Here is a 21,612-nt window from a genome sequence, read left to right as displayed (position 1 = left end):
ATCGAAGTTGAATTCCAGCCTTTCACTCCACTAGGGAAAGTAGGGAAAGCACCTGTCTATCGTACTGGGGTCGTGGGATCAAACCCCACCGAAGGGGCGGTTACTCTCCAATACCTTTTCCGAACTAAATCTATCACATGTTGTTCATATGCATAATCGAGTTTCAGACATAGTAAAAAATCCAGATTAATCCACATAGCAGTGATGATGCCTTTCTCGTGCATTATAAAATATATTGAAAAAATAACATTAGAAAGGTCAAAAAAGCTCTTTAGGGGAATAGATCACATTTTTTCGATCATTTTTCATTGATTAAAATGCATTGCCACCATTTCTGAAAAAAGAATCGGATTTTTTTTTTCAAGTCCCCCAAGTTTCCAAGGGACCCCTTGGGAAAAAAAACAATGATTTTTCAATAATTCCGACATGCCAATCGGGCCAATTTTCAAAAGCAGACAATGGGACCGCATTCCCCGTCGAATGCAACTTGTTGCGAGTAAATCGGATAATGCTAAATACCAAAAAAAGTGTGTCTACAAAATGTGTACACATACACACACATACATACACACATGCAGACATCACCTCAGTTTGTCGAGCTGAGTCAATCGGTATATAACACTATGGGTCTCCGGGCCTTTTATCAAAAGTTCTTTTTTGAAGCAATCATACTTATAGTCTTTCGGTACAATTTTGTTTTACGAGAAAGGCAATAACATGAGGATTACTACTCCTGGCCACGCCCATCTTCACAGTAACTAGGGAGAGGAAGAAAGTGTTGATGTGGTACTTACTTAACGAGAAGCCACCGACTTAGCGACACCCTCGTAAGTACCACGGAGTTGGATAATAAGGAAGTTATTCGTTGAGTCAGGATTTGCCTATAGCTGGAAATGTAACCGTGGTAGATCTGACCCTGTAACACACCACGTAAAGTTGTCTACGCAGCGTTACGGGTCATAAATAACTTCTTTTTACTTAGTCTGCACAAAGTTGGCGTCGATCAAAAATTAAGGCCGCACCGATTCTGTGCGGCCTAAAATATTATCCTCGGCAAATAAGCGTTAAATCTATGGAAAAGACAGAAATTTTCAGTACACTTTTTTTTTACTAAATCCAGTGTTTTATTTGTCACTATGTAATAAATACATACATTCAAATCGATTGATTGATTCCAAAATATGTTTCCTCCAACAAGTACAGGTAAATATAGAATCGTCTTTGTTTTACACCATTTGTTAATCTGTTATAATTTTGAATTTTAATATGAACATTTCTTCGTCTTTGTCCAACATAAATTAGTTAACATCTTAAAAGTAAGTTAAACTTTACTAAATAAAAACAATGCTAAAAGAGTGATGCTAATTGCCGTGTAAGAATCGTTTGAGCTCCTCCTGCGTATCGAAGATCAACACCGGGAATGGTGATCCCGGTACCAACTCGCCGGCCCATTTCACCTCCACGCGATAATCGCCCGGTTCCGTTGGATCGTACTGAAAAAATAAGAATGCTTTATTCCGAACGGAACGCAAATTTCATGTCTCCTCACCTTGCAGAGAATAGTCCTATCCTTCTGACTCTCCCGCTGCATCTCCACCCTGAACGCACCCTTGGGACCACGTACGCGAACCGTCAACTGACCGGCTCCCGCACCCCGTGTGTCAACGATAAACCTCGACTGGAACGTAGCCAGCACGCCATGTTCGATCCCCGGTCCGTAGACGCGAACCTTACTGGCATCGGGAGCCCCTGCCACCCGAAGTGTGTAGGGAGATCCTGGAACGTGTTGGCCTCCGTACTTGATGGTGAGCGTATGCCGTCCCGGTTCCTGGGGTTTCACATTCAACGTGAAGGTGGCATCTCCGTGATCGTACAGCTCGCAGTAAGCAACCTTCCGCGGGCCGGCGCAATGAGCCGTCAGTTCACCTGGCCCTGCCCGTCTGGTGTCAATCCAGGATTTGATGTCCCTACCAACAACGCCGTTTCGAAGGCCTTCACCAGAGCACAACACTTTGGCGGCATCTACTGCCGGACCGACGGATATCGTCAAAGGGCATCCCTTGATAAGGCGGCCATTCCATTCGACCGAGAGACTCAGTGGTCCTCCGCTCGATTTGTGTGGATTGTACGATGCGAGCCAAATCAGTTCATTTGGCCGTGGTTGTAGGAGAGTTACTGGCAGATTCTCACCGTCTTCGTATTCCATGTGCACTTCTGGTTTACCGGATATCGTTTCCGATGCATCTATGGTGAAATGAGAAATTTCTCCTACTTGAGCGGATGTCAACCCTCTTCCGGTGAGTACGACCTTATCGGCAGACGATGAATTTCCCGTAACGAAAACGTATCCGGGACTTTGAGAAATTGGAAGCCCAGACCAAGTCAAATCGAAACTATGCTCTCCTTTTGACAGTTCCTCATCGGACAAATATAACAGACAACGTCCATTGCTCTGCTTCTCAACTGTTATTTCGTTGTTGTCTACGTAGCAGGTTAGTTCGCCTGGACCTGCCATACTGGTATCGAAGGCAATCTTCGCTGGCAAAAGCAGCTTTCCATTGTTGTCCAGCAGGCTACCCCAACCTCCAATTGGCGTGACCTTCGCAGGATCCAAACAACAAATGGTCCACGGAGACCCTGGTAAAGGACCTCTGTTAGTACAACTTGCCCGGATTTCGTACTCTCCAACCGTCAGTATAGTATAAAATATCTTCCACTCGTTGTTACCCAAATTCTTGATCTTGGGTTCGATTCGTTCCGCTTGTTCGTCGCATCGCTCGATCTGCACGTTGGGCATCGTCGGGCAGAACACCACAAAGGAGGTCTCCTTGCCACGGTGGGCCACTTCCAGACCATTTCCGGACGCGTGGCTATCGGTTTTGCTGCCGACGGCTTGCACGGCAAAGGTAATCGGCGAACCCGGAACATTCTCCCCTCCGTACATGATGGTGGCTTTGTAGTGACCGGCACTCAGTGGCAAGAATTCAACCTGGTGAACGTAGTCCTCCTGTTGGGTCAACTGGACGGGCACATTCTGTCCGGTTGGGGATAGGACCGTGACTTCGATTTCGGCAACGCCGGCCGCTTCTGATTCAACTGTGGAATGGGTGGAAGATATTGGTTTACTCTGTTGTGGAAGAGAGGTTTAAAGACTTACCATTCCAGGTTATCGGTGAGTTGGTGCAAAGGTTCATCTTGGGCACTTTCTGCAGGTGGATCTTGGATGGGTCGTACGACTCGCAGGTGTACGGACTTCCTGGCAAAGGTTTCGATTGATGGAGAACGTCTGTTGGTGATAATTCGAAAGGGTTATGTAGTAGATAATATCAGGTTTATAAAAAAAAAACAAAACTAACTGTGAATTGTAAAATATTTTAATTTTTTCCATCATGTAAAGAAAAATCATCGGAAAAACGATGTGAGGATCTGTTTGCTAAGCATTGTTGTGAAGGAATTAAATCCAAATTAAATTCAAATCCATTCCAAATTCAATCCCAATCTATTACAATCCATTCCAATCCAAATCCAATCCAATCTCAATAAAATTCAGGATTTTAATTGCATTGGATTGGATTTGGATTGGATTTGGATTGGATTTGGATTGGATTTGGATTGGATTTGGATTGGAATTGGATTGGATTTGGATTGGATTTGGATTTGGATTGGATTTGAATTTGATTTGAATCTGATTTGGATTGGATTTGGATTGGATTTGGATTGGATTTGGATTGGATTTGGATTGGATTTGGATTGGATTTGGATTGGATTTGGATTGGATTTGGATTGGATTTGGATTGATTTGGATTGGATTTGATTGATTTGGATTGATTTGAATTTGATTTGAATTGGATTTGGCTTGGATTTGGATTGATTTGGATTGATTTGGATTGATTTGGATTGAATTTGGATTGATTTGGATTGATTTGGATTGGATTTGATTGATTTGGATTGATTTGGATTGATTTGGATTGATTTGGATTGGATTTGGATTGATTTGGATTGATTTGGATTGGTTTGATTGATTTGGATTGATTTGGATTGATTTGGTTTGATTTGGATTGATTTGGATTGATTTGGTTTGATTTGGATTGGATTTGGATTGATTTGGATTGATTTGGATTGATTTGGATTGGATTTGGATTGGATTTGGATTGGATTTGGATTGGATTTGGATTGGATTTGGATTGGATTTGGATTGGATTTGGATTGGATTTGGATTGGATTTGGATTGGATTTGGATTGGATTTGGATTGTTTTTTTTTTTTTTTTTTTTTTTTTTTATTAGAGACTCTTTAAAATTTTATTCGAGTCTGTCAAGAGTTTACAGAGTTTATTGACACTGCTTAAATTACTACGTTGTATGACATCGTTCGTTTTCTCCTTGAGAGTTATTGCAGGGATTTCATCTTCATCAAGGTGTTTCCATCTTCTTCTTCAAGGTTTCACTTTGGGGTCAAATCGCGTCGATCAGCGATATTTCTTGAAAGAACTCCAGTACTCTTTTTGCTTGACTGTTGTCGTCGGCTAATGCTTCCCTCATGTTTGGTTGGAGTCCGATTTTCTTTCTTGCGTCGTCGTATCCAGGGCACTGAACGATAATGTGTTTAATGGTGAGTGGGTGGTTACATTTTACGCACTTTGGTGGGTCTTCCTTTTCCAGTAAGTATGCATGTGTTAGCCGGGTGTGGCCTATTCGTAGTCTGCTGAGTATGACATCTTCTTTACGATTTCCTGTTAGCGCCTCTTTGAATGGTTTGGTAGTGTTTTTATCTCTCTAAGTTTGTTGTGGGACGTTGAATTCCATTCGGATTCCCATTTTTAGTCATACTATTTTTAATGATGGTTTTTATTTCGCGGTGATCAACTGTTTTCCGCGTAATTGTGCTCATCTCTAGCGCACTCTTTGCTTCTTTGTCCGCTTTCTCATTTCCTGGGATGCCTATGTGACTAGGGACCCACATGAATGTTACCGATGTACCTTTCTTCCCTATGTTGGTGTACAGATGAACTATCTCGTCTTTCAAGCTGGTTCTGATTTTCTTCTTTTCTAGTGATGTGACAACACTTAAAGAGTCGGTGCAAATAATATATGCGCCTACTCTTTCCTGGTTTGAAATCCAGTTTAGGGCCTCTATTATTGCAAGGCTCTCCACACTATAAATACTGAGTAGACTATGGGTTCGCTTGCGTATGATTCCTTCGTCGGTTACTATGCTGTATCCCGTTTTAGAGTCGTTTTTGATCCGTCCGTGTATATCAGCTTGCAGAACTTATATTTGGTGGATTCTTTCAGCAAACAGTTTTTAAGTTCATTTGGGTTTTTCCCGTTTCTACTAGCCGACATCATTGTTTTGTCTATTAGAATGTCTTTTCTTATCCATGGCGGAGTTTTTGGTATATTTAGGGATTTGCTTGGTGGTAGAGGAATTCCAATATTTTCGATAATATTCTTGCTTCTTGTTCTGATATTGTTTGGCTCTGATGCTGGGCCTTGGGCCCACAATTCTCCTGAGCTGTTGTTATTCTCTTCGTCTGTTGCACTATTTGTTAAAGCCTGTTCATTGTTTGTTTGCTTTGTTGCGAAGATAGCGAGTCTTTGACTGAAAAACTTCTAAGACTTGGTATACCCGATTCGGCTTGTAGGCTTTCTATTGGGCTGGTTTGAAAAGCTCCTGTTATTATTCGCAGTCCTTGGTTATGTATGCTCTCTAGCTGCTTCATTGTAGATTCACAGGTTGAGGAGATGATTGGCGCGCCGTACAGCATTTTCTCTAGTACAGCTGATTTGTATATTTTGATAAAGTTTGCCGGTCTGCACCCCATTGTTTGGTGGTTGTGCAACGTAAAACTGTATTCTTTGCTGGCATGCTGCCTTTATTTCTTCGATGTGTATTTTGAATGTTAGGTGTTGGTCTAGTGTTACTCCAAGACATTTATGACTGAGCTTGTACGGTATTATGTCGTTGTTAATTTTAAGGTTTACGTTGGCTTGTTTTTTGATCTCGCTTTTTTGAATACTACGGTTGCACATTTTCGGCTGAGATCTTGAATCCAGTGTGGGTTTCCCAAGCTTCAATTTTTTCAAAGCAAGTTGCAGGTTTTAGCTATTTTCTTCTGGTTACTGTCGCTGGAGATCAAAGCTACGTCATCTGCATAAAGTAAGACTTGGACGTTTGGTGGTAGGTCTGAGCATATGGTGTCTATAGCTATCAAGAACAGGGTCACGCTTATAACTGATCCTTGACACAAACCATTTTCCATTAGCGTGTCGCGGGAGTATGTGCCGTTTACCTTAACTTTGAAGCTCCTTTTCATCAGCATTTGTTGAAGATATTTGATGAGGTTTCCTCCTATTTTCCATTCGCTGATTCTATTCAGAACTAATCTGCGCCAGGTTGTGTCGTAGGCTTTTTAATATCCAGAAAAACTGCTTGTGTTAGCCGTTTTTTATGCATTGCTTCTCACGATGTTGTCAAATGGCCCAGATAATCGGTAGTAGATCTACCTTTCCTAAAGGCATACTGGTGTTGATTGATTAGATTTTTTCTTCTAAGATGAACATTAGCCTGTTGTTGATCATTCTTTCCATGATCTTTCCAAGACAACTGTTTAGGTAAATAGGTCTATAGTTTCCAGGGTTGTTTCTTTCCCTTTTCCTTTGTAAATAGGTACTACGAATGATTTGGTCCAACTAACTGGATACATGGATTCATTCCACAACCAGTTGTATGTTTTCAGCAAGAGGTTCTTATATTCTACTGGCAAATGAGTGATCATGGTGTAGTGTATGTTGTCTGGACCAGGAGATGACCCTTTAATCCTTCCATTGCCTCTGCTAGTTCGTTTTTGGAGAATGGTGCGTTGTACTCTGCTGTATCCTCATTTCTTATTTCGAGAGGTGTTTGCTCGATCCTGTTATTCAATGGTATAAAGTTTTGATTGTACTCTTTATCGCTTGATATTTTTCCAAAGTGGTCGGCTAGGCTGTTTGCTATTTCAATGTTTGTGTTCATGCGTTGGCCGTTAAAGTTGATTTCTCTGATAGCTGATGATTGGTATTTTCCTGAATTTTCCTAAAATTGCTCCACATCTCTTTGGCCGGAGTATGAAAGTTGAATTTGCTGACGAATTTTTTCCAAGAGCTAGTTTTTGCTTCTGTGATTTTTTGTGCTCTGTCATTGGCGTCTTGATATTCGTATATTAGTTGCGGGCTTGGAGGTTTGTTCTTGTTATTTTTAAGTTTACGTAGAGCTTTTCTTCTAGTTTTTACAGCTGTGGCTACTTCTTTGCTCCACCATGGCACACGTTTTCCAGCAGTTGTTGGTTTAGTTTTTGGAATTGATTGTTCTGCTGCTATTATTATTTGTTTAGTTATTTCTTCTACTTGATCGATGACATCATTTTCGTCTCAATGTTAATGTTATTTTGGAATTTTCCCAATCCGCATCTTCTATTTTCCATCTTGGAATACGATCACTTGCTGGCGATTTTGACGGTGTCGACATAATTAGTGGAATATGATCACTTCCGTGTGAATCCTCACAGACGGTAAGCTCCAATATTCCCGCTAGTTGATTAGAGCAGAGGCAAATGTCGATGCAAGATCCGATTCCTGTGCCGCTGTTTATGTAGGTTTTCTCACCGTTGTTCAGAACTACCAGGTTCTTTTCGTTTATTATTGATTCTATTGTTGTACCTCTAGTGCTGATATTTTCCGATCCCCATAAGGGATGATGGGCATTTATGTCACCTACCAGGATGAAAGGTTCAGGAATTTGTTCTATTAAAGCCATAATATCCTCTTTTGTGATCTGTTCCCCGGAGGAGGTATACGTTTAGTAAGTTTGCGTTCAGTGGTGCTCCGATGTTAACTGCAATTGCTTCTAGATCTGTATCAATATCTATGATTTGACTATCGATGTCGTTTTTACTGCGATTATTACACCGCCTGCTGCTCTTGCTCCATTTGTTCTTGGACGATGGTATATTGAATATCCTCTGATTTCTGATTGGTTGTCATTTTGGCACATAGTTTCTTGAAGGCAAATAGCTAATGTATTGTAAGTGCTTGCAAGGATGTTGAGGTCAGGCCTTCTTCCTCTTAAGCCTCTTACATTCCATGAAATTATATGGTGTTCACTGCTGATTGTACTTGAGTGGTCTTGTGTTGTTTGTGCTATTTTGTAATGATTTTTGGTTTTGCTATTATTTTCTAGGATTTCATTTTCTCGTTTCCGTCATCTGAGTTATTTTCTGGGTCTGTGGAAATATATCCTACTTCTTCGGTAACTGCTTTCATTTTGTTTCCTTTTTTCCTTGGAGGTGAACTTGGCTGCTTCTCTTGACTTCTTGTGTGCTTAGTTGGGTTCTTCTGTCCGCTATGGGAGGGTGCGTACAAATTCAATGTTGCTTGTAGTTTACTGTTGTCTTTTTTCAGACTTTCAAGTTCGTTCTCGGCTGCTTTTCTTCTTGTTTTCTCCTCTTTGTAGACTGATACCAGATGTTCGAATTTGTGGTTCAGTGCTTTGTATTTTTCCTCCATGGATTCCATCTTTTTCTCGTTTTCATTTGTGACTTTTTTGATTTCTTCTTTGTATTCCTTCAGCTTCACTTCGAACTGATTTTTTATGTCAGCTCTGATCTTTTCTTCAAGGGTTTTCTTTTCTTCGTTTAGTTGTTTCACTTGGTCGGCGTAAGTATTCGAGCTTTGATCTTCTATCATTTTTCTGGCTTCCCAGAAAGACAAGTTTTTATCCACTTTGACTTTTACTATTTCCTTTTCTCTTTTAAAGGCGGGGCATCCATTAAAGAACGCTCCGTGCTCGTTTCCACAATTTATACACTTTTCTCGGTTTTCACATTCTTCATGATAGTTATTTCCACATTTCCCACTTTTCTCACTTGAACAGTTTCTTCCAATGTGGCCACACTTTAGGCACTTAAAGCAACGCATCGGATTTGGATACCATGGTCTTGTTTCCAGCATTTTAACTTCTTCTTCCTTTAAGCGTAAGAACGAAAACTCCCATCGGAGTTTTAACATTGTCGCGCATTTTCATCAACTGTTTGACTTCCGTAACTCTTTGGGAGGATAGGTTTTCCAGAAGCTCGTCGTCACTCACTTCCTTCAAGTCTCGGCAGACTATCACTACTTTGCTCGAATTTAAAGTTTTGTGCTCGTACACTTTGACGGTAATTTCGTCACACAATTTTTCAATTTTAGCCAGGTTTTTTGCCTGGTGTTCGTTCCACACCGTCACTAGAATTTTTCAATCCTTCGTTTTCTTTGCGCTGGTTCCGCTTCCACAGTAACTTTGGATTGTTTTTTCCACAAGTATCGGGGACACTCCGTGGAAATTTTTATCCTCTTCCATCCTTTCCATCACCATTATCATTTCTCTGGGGTTGCCCCCAGAGGTTGCCCCCAGTCTGGGGAAATTGGATGCACTCATCCGGCAAGTTGGTGTCGCCGGTGGCGCAGGGTTTATTCAAGTTCAGAGCCCTATGTATGTTGTTTACGCTTCGGTCGACGGCACTAGTAATTGGTGATTCGACACTTTCACGGTCTCGGTCGGGGGTAATATGATACTTTCGCGATCGCGGTAGTTGGTTTAATTAATTGCCAGTAAGCGTCTATACTCGACCGGGGCAGAACTCGGACTGCGGGATTTGGATTGGATTTGGATTGGATTTGGATTGGATTTGGATTGGATTTGGATTGGATTTGGATTGGATTTGGATTGGATTTGGATTGGATTTGGATTGGATTTGGATTGGATTTGGATTGGATTTGGATTGGATTTGGATTCGATTTGGATTAATTTGGATTGGGTTTGGATTGGATTTTGATTGGATTTTGATTGGATTTTGATTGGATTTGGATTGGATTTGGATTGGATTTGGATTGGATTTTGATTGGATTTGGATTGGATTTGGATTGGATTTAGATTGGATTTAGATTGGATTTGGATTGGATTTTATCGGATTTAGATCGGATTTTTAATGGATTCGGATTGGATTTGGATTGGATTTGGATTTGGATTGGATTTGGATTGGATTCGGATTGGATTTGGATTTTATTTGGATTGGATTTGGCCTAATGACTATTTCAACTAAATGGCATTCCGAAAAAAAAAAAAAAAAAAAAAAAAAAAAAGGCGTTTTAGGCGTTATGACTCTCGGCCAAATGATCCTTTCCCGTTTTTTTTATTTAAAAATCTCGCACTTACCAATCAAGCATTGCCCAACCTTCTGCACGGTGAACTCCGCCTGCAGATGGCCACCCTTGGTCTGGTAGCAGCGCACCGGCAGAGCTTGACCTCCCGGGCCAGAAACGACCACATCAAACTCCCGTGCCGGATGACCAACGGTGTCAATGGCAAACGAGGTGGTCTTGGTGACGCGGGCCTGGTACAGCCCCAGACCATTTACGGTGATCTAAAAGGTGAAATCCTTTATCAATATTTTTCGCTATTTGACGCCTGTAGCGTATCTTACCTCCTTTGTCATTGCTGGTGCCAAAACATTGATCTCGATAGGTTTACTTGCGATCGGGACCTGATTATAAAGAATCATGATCTTGTGCGGGGCAACACGCGTGGGGTGATAAACAATCTCCCAGGTACCGTTTTTGGTGGGTCCACGGATCGAGTGCGGCACTTCCAAACCACCGCATCTAACCACGGAAGTTAGCGTTCCCTGACCGGCATCTACGATCGACACTGCTAGGGATGCTGGCTTATGGCAATAGGCTTCCCCAACTTCTACGATCTTTACCATAGAAGGATCAAATACGTTTATGGTCCTGGCAGCGATGAAGGAACGAGTTTCCTGATCGATGTAACGAACGACGTAGCTACCGATTTTGGTTGCTTTGAATTCAGCAGATTTTCTGGATAATGTGAACGGTACCATCTTGTTCTCTGGGTCGTAGATTTCCACGGCCTGATCTTCACTGACCAACTCGATAAAGGTGTTGTTGCCAACCTGTACGTTCTGCGTGTTCTGCTGCACCTCGCAGCGGAATGGACTTCCGTCAACTGGAAGATCGTTGAATGTGATGTTCACGAAGTGTGGCTCACAGGTTTGCGGTACAAATGTCACATCGTACAGCCCCCTTGCGCAAGCAGTGACTTCAGCTTTAACTGTACTTGTTGCAGTTGATACAACTAGCTCGAGAGTTCCTTCACCGGCACCCGCTGCATCAACACTAAAGGTAAGGGGAACACCCAAAGAAGCTAAAGTGTTGTGATGGTCAAGGCCACTGATAGCAACCCGCGAGACATCGAAGACATTGCAAGAGAACGGCGAACCATTGATGTGTTGATCATTAGCCGTCACGCTGATTAGATGTCTGCCGACTGAAGTCGGCACAAACGAAACAAAATGAATGTCATCCCGGAAAGTCACTCTACTGGAAACTGTATCGCCCGACGGAGATGTTATCAGCACTTGAGGATCAATGCCATCGAATCCTTCCAGCTCAAATATATTCTCACATTTAACGGGAGCTTGCCGCAAACATTCGCCAGCCGCAATAGCTTTGGACAACGATACAGGAGCATGCGTTACATGGCAGGCAAACGGTGAACCTGGAACTGGATACCCATTGAATCTGACCGACAACGAATGTGTTGCTGCTTCAGTAGGTTTAAAGTTGACCTTGAACCGTGCATTGCCCTCCGATTGGACAAAATTCGGCACATTTTTCCCTCCAACTGCGACAATAATCTCCAAATTTCCCGCTCCAGCTTGACTTGCGTTGATTCCGAAACTGACACTCTTTCCAACAACCCCGGGTCTGATATCGGTCACCACAACTTTCTCCGCCGAATATGCCTTCAACAGGAATGGACTTCCTTCCACATGCCCGCTACCAGGCAGACGCACCTCCACCGAATGATCACCCACCTCAATGGGTTCAAACTTCACCCGATAGGCACCGGAGACGGGAATAACATCGGCGCGCACTGCACGTCGGGCAGGGCCAAGAACTTCCACGACCGGTGAGATGTCCGACTCAACGATGAAATCGAACACATGCCCCACGCTCACCTTGTCCATCAAGTCACTGGTGACGATGCGTGCCGCTGGCGAAACCTAAAATCGATACAATTCAATATAGTTCACTGGTTGAGTCATTTAAGTTAGAGCTGCATACCTTGCAAGTGAAAGGACTTCCCGGCACATCCTGTCCATTGAAGCGTAACTCAACGGTGTGGTTCTGTGCCTCTCGCGGCGTAAAACTGATGGCGTACGTATGTTGACCTTGCGCTTGGGCCGATGTCGGCACTCGTCCACCGTTCACCGTAACCTCCAGATTGCCCGGACCAGCTTGAGATGTTTCGACTAGAAGAGAAATTTGTTAGCATTGGAATGATGTTCGTTAGTCAATTATCCGGAACCTTACCCAAGAATACGACCGGTTTTCCCACCGTGCCATTGTTGACGTTCTTAACCTTGATCGCCGTTACATCGTAGACCTTCGCCGAGGACGTTCGTTTCCACATTTTGGGGATTCAATGTTGCAGCAAACGTTGCGTAGAAAGAAATGAAGCAGTGAACGGATTATTAGCTTGAGCGAAGGGGTCGCATGGCTGATGTTTGAAGTTGGGTGCTGTGGAGCTCCCGATAATGGTGTGTTTGCCACTTCTGGTGACGGCTGCAATTAACGGTAATTATAATGTGGTTTTAGGCGCGAGCCTGCCTTCGCAGACAGGGTTGAAACCGAACAGTTAATTGCTCTGAAACGATTCTTTCACAAAGTAAATGTCGCCGAATTGAACCATGATAAACCACGAAACCACAAACCGTAGGATAGTCGAGCTTTTGATTATCTATCAGCGTTTACATTGGCTGCAGTGGCGTTTGTGTTTCGGTTTTCCTACAACAGTTGAGCTGACACGTTCTCGTTGATGCATCACAGGTTTTACGAATCACACCGTCACATACTCCAACGCCATTTCTGAGTGGCAGCGACGTGCATGCAGCTACTTAGTAAAGCACATTGAAGAAATGGAATGCACAGTCCGAATGGCCGTGATGCGAGAAAGTACTTGTTCTATATTGAAGGCGTGGTTGTGCAAAACAGCGAGTTTAGCTAATTTGTATTCTGACCACGCGGTTAGCAGCCATTCATCTGATGTGGGATTTATTGACGTGGACAGGTGGAAGTAAATACTTCGACTTGATTGACGGTTGGTTTTAATAAAGGTTTTGTGAAAATATCAAATTGTTCATGGTCATTGAAACTATTTTAATCACATAAGAAACCACTTTTCTCCTGAAGATGAATAATCCGTTCCCAAACGATTTGTCACCTACACAATTTGTTTGTTCACGTGAATGGAATCGAATAAATATCTATTTCGAAGTAAGGTTTAGCGACGTTTTGTTTAGATTCAAGGTGCTGCATTGACTTTAAACTAAAAATCTCCAGATTCAAACCAAAAAAATATTATCCTAATGATACAAATAGATTTGAAATCCAATTTATATTTTTCCGGAGATTACGTATTTATTCATGTGCTTTTTTGTTTAACTATAAGCTATTGATTTGACAAAGACATGCCACAACCAAAGCAAAAAGTGCAAGAGTGTTTAGTTCAAGAAGTGCGAAAAACATTGTCTATACATCTGCAGGCATCTGTATAATGCAGATATATTTTTTCTATTTGGAACATGCAAACATTCACTTGTCATAAGACGAGTTAAAACTTTCACATTTAATTCCACCACTTGATTGTACTTTGACAGATACGTATTTCGACCTCAACAGTAAGGTCGCCTTCAGTGTCTCGTACTTGACTCGACTCGGGTCAAGTACGAGACACTGAAGACGACCTTACTGTTGAGGTCGAAATACGTATCTGTCAATGTACAATCAAGTGGTGGAATTAAATGTGAAGTGAAGGTTCAAACTCGTCTTATGACAAGTGAAGACATTCCACCAAAAAGCTCAACATAATTCTCTTCATAAAAACATTGTTCAAGTCGCCTCCGACTCGGATCAACAACCTTTTTAGTTCAGCGATAATGATTGGTTTGGTATTTCTCCTGTGTCTAATGTGGTTTTCAACAACCTCCTACAAGCAACTCGCTTAGGCTACTATTGATGCTCAAAAGTTTTTAGATGAAATCAATGGATTTTCCAATTCATCGTTTTCTTTTGCGTAGGACTATGACTGCGTTTCAGAGTTACTGTGCACGTGCTTAAGAGTCACTCCTGACGGAATCCAAGTTTAAAGTGCTCCGTTTTTGGGGCACGCCACTCGATACGAAGCAACGCACAACTGTCATTTTATTATTTCACGCATGCTGCGACGCAGCAAAGCTAAATCAACAAAAATGACAGTTGTGCGCCGCCTCTGAATCGAGTGGTGTGCCCCCGAAAACGCGAGCATTTTGGAACTTGGATTCCGTCAGGAGTGACCTTAACTTGGTGGTGCATGAGACGCATATTTGGTTTTCTCGTATGAGCGAAGAAGGTGATGCGCTCCTAAATTGCGCGCCTCCTGCTAGTTGCTATGTACCTCATGGGCTGTACATGCGATCCGTCCCATGCGCTCGTCGCATGAGCTGATCACCTAGTAACCCTAGTGACGAAACGCTAGGGAAAATAAACAGACTCATGAAAAAATGCACTGGTGCGCTTTTCATAGAACTTGACAACATTACAAACATCGAATGGGATGGAGCACCTAATAAATTACAGGATAATTGTAGCTGATTTATTGAATTTTTTATTGAATCGTTAACGTCCAAGGTTTGAAAATTTGTTAGCTTGAACCTCGTTGGAAACAAAAATCATTCATTTTTTGTTGATGGAAGCATAAAAAACCATGGATACGCCCTAGCATTTTCATTCAAAACATTTCGTTTATTTTAAGGGAGCGCATGAGATAGCGCCCGGCGACGAGAGCGGGACACGCGCACTTGATTTTTCTGAGGTGTCACATTTATTGCGTGCTAAAATCTTTGATTCATGCGTCCCTCTATAATCCAGCACGCTTCGATTCTTATGTTGGGGAATTGTGGGTAAAACCGACACTGCGGGTAAAACCGACACCACTTCAAATCTCTGATTTCAAGTGATTATCGGACAGAATTTCGACAAACTTTGAATAAACGATAAGAAAATTATTTTGAGCTTTTTAGTGGAATGTCTTCACTTGTCATAAGACGAGTTAATACAATCCCATTGAATTCCACCACTTAATTGTATCCTGACAGATACGTATTTCGACCTCAACAGTAAGGCCGTCTTCAGTGTCTTGTACTTGACTCGACTCAACGACTTGTACGAAGTCGAGTCAAGTACAAGACACTGAAGACGGCCTTACTGTTGAGGTCGAAATACGTATCTGTCAGGATACAATTAAGTGGTGGAATTCAATGGGATTGTTTAAACTCGTCTTATGACAGGTGTTTGATTTCATTTTTTCTAGTTATTTTGTAACTGGCGGAGATGTGTAAGAGTCATAATAAACAGACAATTAGCATTGATCACTATTGAGGAGATAAGTTATGTAAAAGTTTGGCATCGGTGTATAAGCTTTTTCGACAATAATTGGTTAATTTTCAGTATTGAATTCATATCTGATCCGCAATTGAACATCATTTTGTGTATGTTGTGGAAAAATAGTTAGCTTTTCTAATTATAAACATCCACATGTATCTCATCATTATTATGTTATCAGTTGGGGTAAATTCGACACCTGCCATCGAATCACGAAATACCTCTGTTTTATTAGACTTATCATTCGCATAATATTATTCAAGTATTGGAAAACGAGGCGCCGAGGAATATAACTTAATCATAGACTGATTACATACCATATCATCATTGGGCGTGACAATAGGTCTAGTAGGTAATATTGGGTCATTAAGGAAAACTTGCAGATCGGATAACAATAGCGCTTAAAGAAGAACCGTATTTCTAGGCTTATTTTGCTCTTAGATATATTCAATCCGTTCTCTAGTGTTGTTCATGTGTCAACATTCTTATACTCTATATATTTTTCACTCGACCTACTAAGGAAACTAAATAAAATATGATATGTGGTGATGATTATAAACATATAAAATTTTGTCAACCATCGTTCATGAGTGATCCCTAAACATTAATTTCATACACAAATATTAATATGAATGTTGTTAAACATTTTCTATTATGTTGTAACATCATTTAGATTTGTTATGATGTTCAATACCATAAAGACTTTATGTGCCGGTTTTACCCTCATGTGGAGTCTATCTTACCCGCACCCCAGCTGTTTGGGCTGGAAGGTGGACTGTTCGCGTTTTCATCATAAATCAAATTCTATCAAGAAATACTGCCCTGAGACCTCATGGACTGATGCATGAAGAGCCAAAATATGCTTGTATGAAATTTCTAGACCGTAAAATTGCTTCATAGATTGGGAAACTGTAAAGTTGCTTAAGGTGTCGGTTTTCCCCACTTTTCCCCTTCTATGAGCCAACTTGGTAAGAGTCTCAGTAGCACATTTTTGTACGCATGAGAAAAAAGTAACTCTGCTGCGTTTTCTATATTGGAGACACTTTGCGACTTCAAAAATCAAAAAGCGTCACCAAAATATGATAGACTTCACCCACTGTTAGATTTTCCAACAATTTTGTATAAGAATCTACCAAAACTATTAGAACTGGGCATATGCGAAATTGTTAGATTCTTATACAAATATTGTATAAGAATCTAACAATTTTGTAAGCTTTTCTTACATTTTTTGTATAAGAATCTAACAATTTCGCATATGCCCAGTTCTTATACAGGTTTTGGTAGATTCTTATACAGAATTGTTAGAAAATCTAGCAACCGCCGGTTGGGTGTTCGAACGCTAAAATTTCAGTCGTTTCTCAATGGATTTCCATCTGTCTTGGACCAGTCGATGAAGGAAGAGCCAACGCTTTATTTCCAATATAGTAAAATATTGATTTTAAAATATTTTTATTCAAAATTAGCTAACAATTTAGTAATTGGTTTTAGTTTTAGTCCCCAAGCAGGCCCTATCAAAGCGACCGTGTGCCGCTCAAAGCGCACTAGCCTAGTCCTGGTGTTGGGTGGGACTTTAAACAAATTGACCCGACTGACCGAGCGTCTGTTCACCGAGGAGGTGCGGCTCCAACAGCGTCTGTTCTGTAAATCAACCAATCCCATACGTGCATCGCAAGCACAGACATCATATTCATGCAACTTACAGGTTTGTTTTTATTTATCAGTTTGATTAAAAGGCTAGGCGAGGGCCACATCAGACTACCTCTATGAGTGGCGATGATTACTGTAGTTTTTACTAACCACAATGATGGCATCGGGGCGGTATCACTGGCGTTCATCACCGGTAAGTTAAGTTACAGTAAGTTTATTAGCATCGGTGGGGTAAGTAGCATGACTTAAAAGGCGTATTATTAAAAATAAATCGGACCTTTTTAAATTCAGCTTTTTATACAAGAGAGGGGTTTATTTGCGGTTATTTATTACCGAAACAATTGCAAGGTGATTGCAAAAAGTTTATTCGCAACAATGGCGTCGATAGTTTGAAATCAAAATTTGCTGTCATGATGTCAATTATTTGATAACTCCAGTTGATCTCGTTTTGTATGGATTAACGGTGAACACAGCAGAAATGGGAGTATATTTCTTACACTGTGAAATCATAATTAAAACAAATTTAGCTGTCAATGAAATCAACATGATTACTAAATTTGAAATCACAAGATTCTTAATTTGATATCAAAATGAGTATTCAATCAAATTATTTTCATGAGCATTCATGACAGCAACAGCATATTTTGTTTGCCGATTAGTTTTCTTAGATAACACACTTTAGATAATCGACAGCATAATTTGATCTAAAGCTGCTATCATTATGATAACTGAGGAATGCATATTGAAAACATGTTGCGATATCAATTTGTATTAATGACCAATTGACAAGACGAGTAATTTGCTATAAAATTTGTCTGTATCTTTTTTCATTTACGAGTTACACTTCCGGCCATTAGTTTGGGTTCACCTTTTAAAAAAATATGACAAAACGTTTTTCACATCTTTCTTTGAACTCAGGTCCGATTTGTGATCTTCTTGGCTCATTTGAAAGATATAGAGTAGATTTTGAGAGGTGTTTGACAGAACACACTCTTATTGGAAAGCATGTTGAAATTTTCGTTGAAAATTAACATAACTTTTTAAACCTTAATAATTCGAAAATGAGCTCACAAAATTTCGAAGCAAGTGTCGGAACAGGACCCCAAATGCACGCTCTTTTTATATCACTTTTGAAAATACGACAAAAAATCTTAATTTGTTTATCTTTACTGAAATAGTGACGAACATGTTTGATTCACGGGCTGCGAAATGGTGAATTGACATCCGGGATGGGGCGCTTAACATAGCTCTGGTCCTCACAAGTTAAAATACTCACGCTTCCACGGGTCTTCCGATGACAATTGACCGCCAGCTAAGGGTTGCGCATTTAGCTGGTAGTGCAGCCTGGGCACTGTTGTCCTTGTCCTGTTGTCCTGTTGACATCAGCTAGAGTGAGAGAGTGCGTCCTGTGGGGTCTGTCAAGGATGTGGTGGGATTCGACAGTGGGCTCTGTTGAACTTCTATACAAAGCTGCATGTGTCCCCAGGCAGGCCCTATCAAAGCGGTCGTGTGCCGCTCAAAGCGCACTAGCCTAGTCCCGGTGTTAGGTGGGACTTTAAACAAATTTGACCCAACTGATCGAGCGTCTGTCCATCAAGGAGGTGCGGCTCCAACAGCGTCTGTTCTGACATCCAGCGGCTGAGTATGAAATGCTATTCCCCGGAAGCTATACCTAAGATGGCAGCCCCATCCCGGTGGATAGGGAACCTTGGGCCAACAACCTAATGTTCCCGAAACATCAATTTGTTCGAGAATCCGATAATGAAAGAATACGGACTGATTTTACGGCGACGACTTTTAGCGCGAAACAACGGATACGAATAGGAACATGGAACGTTTTAACCCTAGCCCAGTAGGGTAAATTGGTACAACTTGTCAATGAGGCACGCCGCATGAAGCTTGAGATCCTGGGACTGAGTGAAGTCCATTGGCCAAACTTTGGAGAACACAGAACGCCGTCGGGACAAGTTCTGCTATACTCTGGTTTACGAGGTGAACACGCTCCCCGGCATCGCGGAGTTGGCTTCCTACTAAGCGCTCAGGCACACTCTGCGCTTATGAAGTGGGAACCTATAAGTGAAAGGATAATCGTTGCCAGGTTTAGAACACGGGTCCGGAACCTTACTATAATCCAATGTTATGCGCCAACCGATGCTGCCGACCTGCAAGACAAAGAGAACTTCTACAGTCAACTCAATGCTGTCATAGATAGAACTCCGAAGGGTGATATCAAGATCTGTTTGGGCGACTTCAATGCGAAGATCGGATCCGACAACTCGAACTGAGCACATTATGGGACGCCATTGTCTCGGAGAAATGAGCGAAAACGGATAGCTGTTCGCAGAATTTTGTGGTAATAACGACATGGTGATCGGGGGATCGCTCTTCCCTCATCGACCGGTTCACAAGGTCACGTGGATCTCCCGTGACGGCTTTACAGAAAATCAAATCGACCACATCTGCATCAGCCGAAAATGGAAACGGAGCCTTCTTGATGTACGGAATAAACGTAGTGCCGATATCGCATCTGATCATCCCCTCCTCATCGGCGAAATACGCCTGCGCATTGCGCGGATTCGTCGGCAGGAGGAAAGAGTTGGACGACGATTCAACACACGCCGACTGGAAGATGCCACGGTAAAACGGTCCTTCGTTGAAGAACTGGAAACGCGTGCTGCAGGTATTCCGGAAGGTGGCAGCGTGGAAGACCAATGGATCGTCATCAAGAATGCCTTCATCGCCACCAGCGAGAACAATCTGGGCGAACTACGCACCCAGAGAAAACAATGGATCACCGATGAGACCTGGAGAAAGATAGAGGAGCAAAGAGAAGCCAAAGCCGCGATAAAGCGATCGAAAACCAGAGAGCCAAAGTCTTAGCCCGTCAACGATACGCGGCTCTTGAGAAGAAAGTAAAACACTCATGTCGACGGGACAAGCGAGCGTGGGCAGACTCTCTGGCCGACGAAGGAGAGAGAGCCGCCGCAACCGGGGACATTCGCCTCCTCTACGATATCTCACGACGCTTAAGTGGGGCGAAGATGAATGCAACGATGCCTGTGAAAGACGCGAATGATTGACCGACCCAACTGACCAGCTAAAACAGCCATCCAAAGCATGAAATCGAATAAAGTCCCAGGAGTCGACCGCATATCAGCCGAGATGCTCAAAGCTGACCCCATGACATCCGCTCAACTACTGCATCGTTTATTTCGTAATATCTGGGACACCGCAACTTTCCCGGTCGACTGGATGCAAGGTATCTTAGTGAAGGTGCCCAAAAAGGGTGACCTGACTGTATGCGATAACTGGATAGGCATTATGTTGCTGTGTACGGTTCTCAAAGTTCTGTGCAAAATTATCCTAGCCCGGATTCAGGAGAAGATCGATGCGACTCTCCGGTGGCAGCAAGCCGGATTCCGTGCCGGAAGATCCTGTGTGAACCACATTGTCACGCTCCGCATCATTCTGGAGCAGGTCAACGAGTCCCTTTACTTGGTATTCATTGACTACGAAAAAGCTTTCGACCGTCTCAATCACGAGAATATGTGGGGCGCCCTGAGACGCAAAGGAGTTCCTGAGAGAATCATCGGCTTCATCGAGGCACAGTACGAGGCCTTCTCGTGTAGAGTGCTGCACAATGGGGTCCTGTCCGACCGTATCCGGGTCGTAGCTGGTGTGAGGCAAGGATGTATTCTATCACCGTTACTGTTCCTCATCGAAATCGACGAGATTCTGGTAGATGCGATTGACCGTGAACCAAACCGCGGGCTGTTATGGCAGCTTATAACCATGGAGCACCTAAATGACTTCGAATTGGCTGATGATGTTGCACTCCTCGCGCAACGGCGCTCTGATATGCAGAGTAAGCTCAACGACTTTACCGAGCGCTCCTCTTCGGCAGGTTTAGTCATCAACGTCAACAAAACCAAATAGTTGGATGTAAACATGGTGACTCCTTCCAGTTTCACAGTAGCCGGGCAAGTGGAGAATGTTGAAAGCTTCCAATATTTTGGTAGCCAAATGGCGTCAGACGGCGGTACCAAGATCGACATAGGCGCACGGATCAAGAAAGCAAGGGCTGCCTTTGCAAGTTTAAGAAATATCTGGAAAACAGGCAGATAAGTGAACGCACCAAAATACGAATTTTCAACTCTAACGTGAAATCTGTGCTGTTATACGCTAGCGAAACATGGTGTGTATCAGTGGAGAACACTCAACGGCTGCAGGTGTTCATTAACAGATGCCTGCGTTATATAATTCGAGCCTGGTGGCCTCACAACTGGATCTCAAATAAGGAGCTCCATCGTCGTTATCATCAGAGGCCGATGGCAACAGAAATTAGGGATCGGAAGTGGGGCAGGGTCGGCCACACTCTACGTAGGGGCGGAAACGAAATCTGTAAACAAGCATTAGACTGAAAACGAGCGGGACATCGCAGCAGAGGT

General features: G+C 42.4%; 1 protein-coding gene across 7 annotated transcripts in view; it reads right to left on the bottom strand.

The window, feature by feature from the left end:
- Nucleotides 1-1,100: 1,100 nt before the first annotated feature.
- The window catches only part of LOC134210838 (filamin-B), a 233,224-nt gene continuing 212,712 nt past the window's right edge, over nt 1,101-21,612 (bottom strand). For all 7 annotated transcript variants that reach the window (XM_062687171.1, XM_062687172.1, XM_062687173.1 and 4 more), the window contains 7 exons: nt 12,410-12,482; nt 12,161-12,348; nt 10,498-12,099; nt 10,230-10,437; nt 3,158-3,286; nt 1,550-3,096; nt 1,101-1,493 (listed from right to left, as the gene is read on the bottom strand). In XM_062687171.1, the coding sequence (XP_062543155.1) occupies nt 1,362-1,493; nt 1,550-3,096; nt 3,158-3,286; nt 10,230-10,437; nt 10,498-12,099; nt 12,161-12,348; nt 12,410-12,482 (3,879 nt within the window). In that variant the 3' untranslated portion in view covers nt 1,101-1,361. The remainder of the gene's footprint in view (nt 1,494-1,549; nt 3,097-3,157; nt 3,287-10,229; nt 10,438-10,497; nt 12,100-12,160; nt 12,349-12,409; nt 12,483-21,612) is intronic.

Source organism: Armigeres subalbatus, chromosome 2, assembly GCF_024139115.2.
Source record: "Armigeres subalbatus isolate Guangzhou_Male chromosome 2, GZ_Asu_2, whole genome shotgun sequence".
In the NCBI taxonomy this organism is placed as follows: domain Eukaryota; kingdom Metazoa; phylum Arthropoda; class Insecta; order Diptera; family Culicidae; genus Armigeres; species Armigeres subalbatus.
Note: the sequence above shows the minus strand (reverse complement) of the source record. Positions and strands in the feature narration are given on the sequence as shown.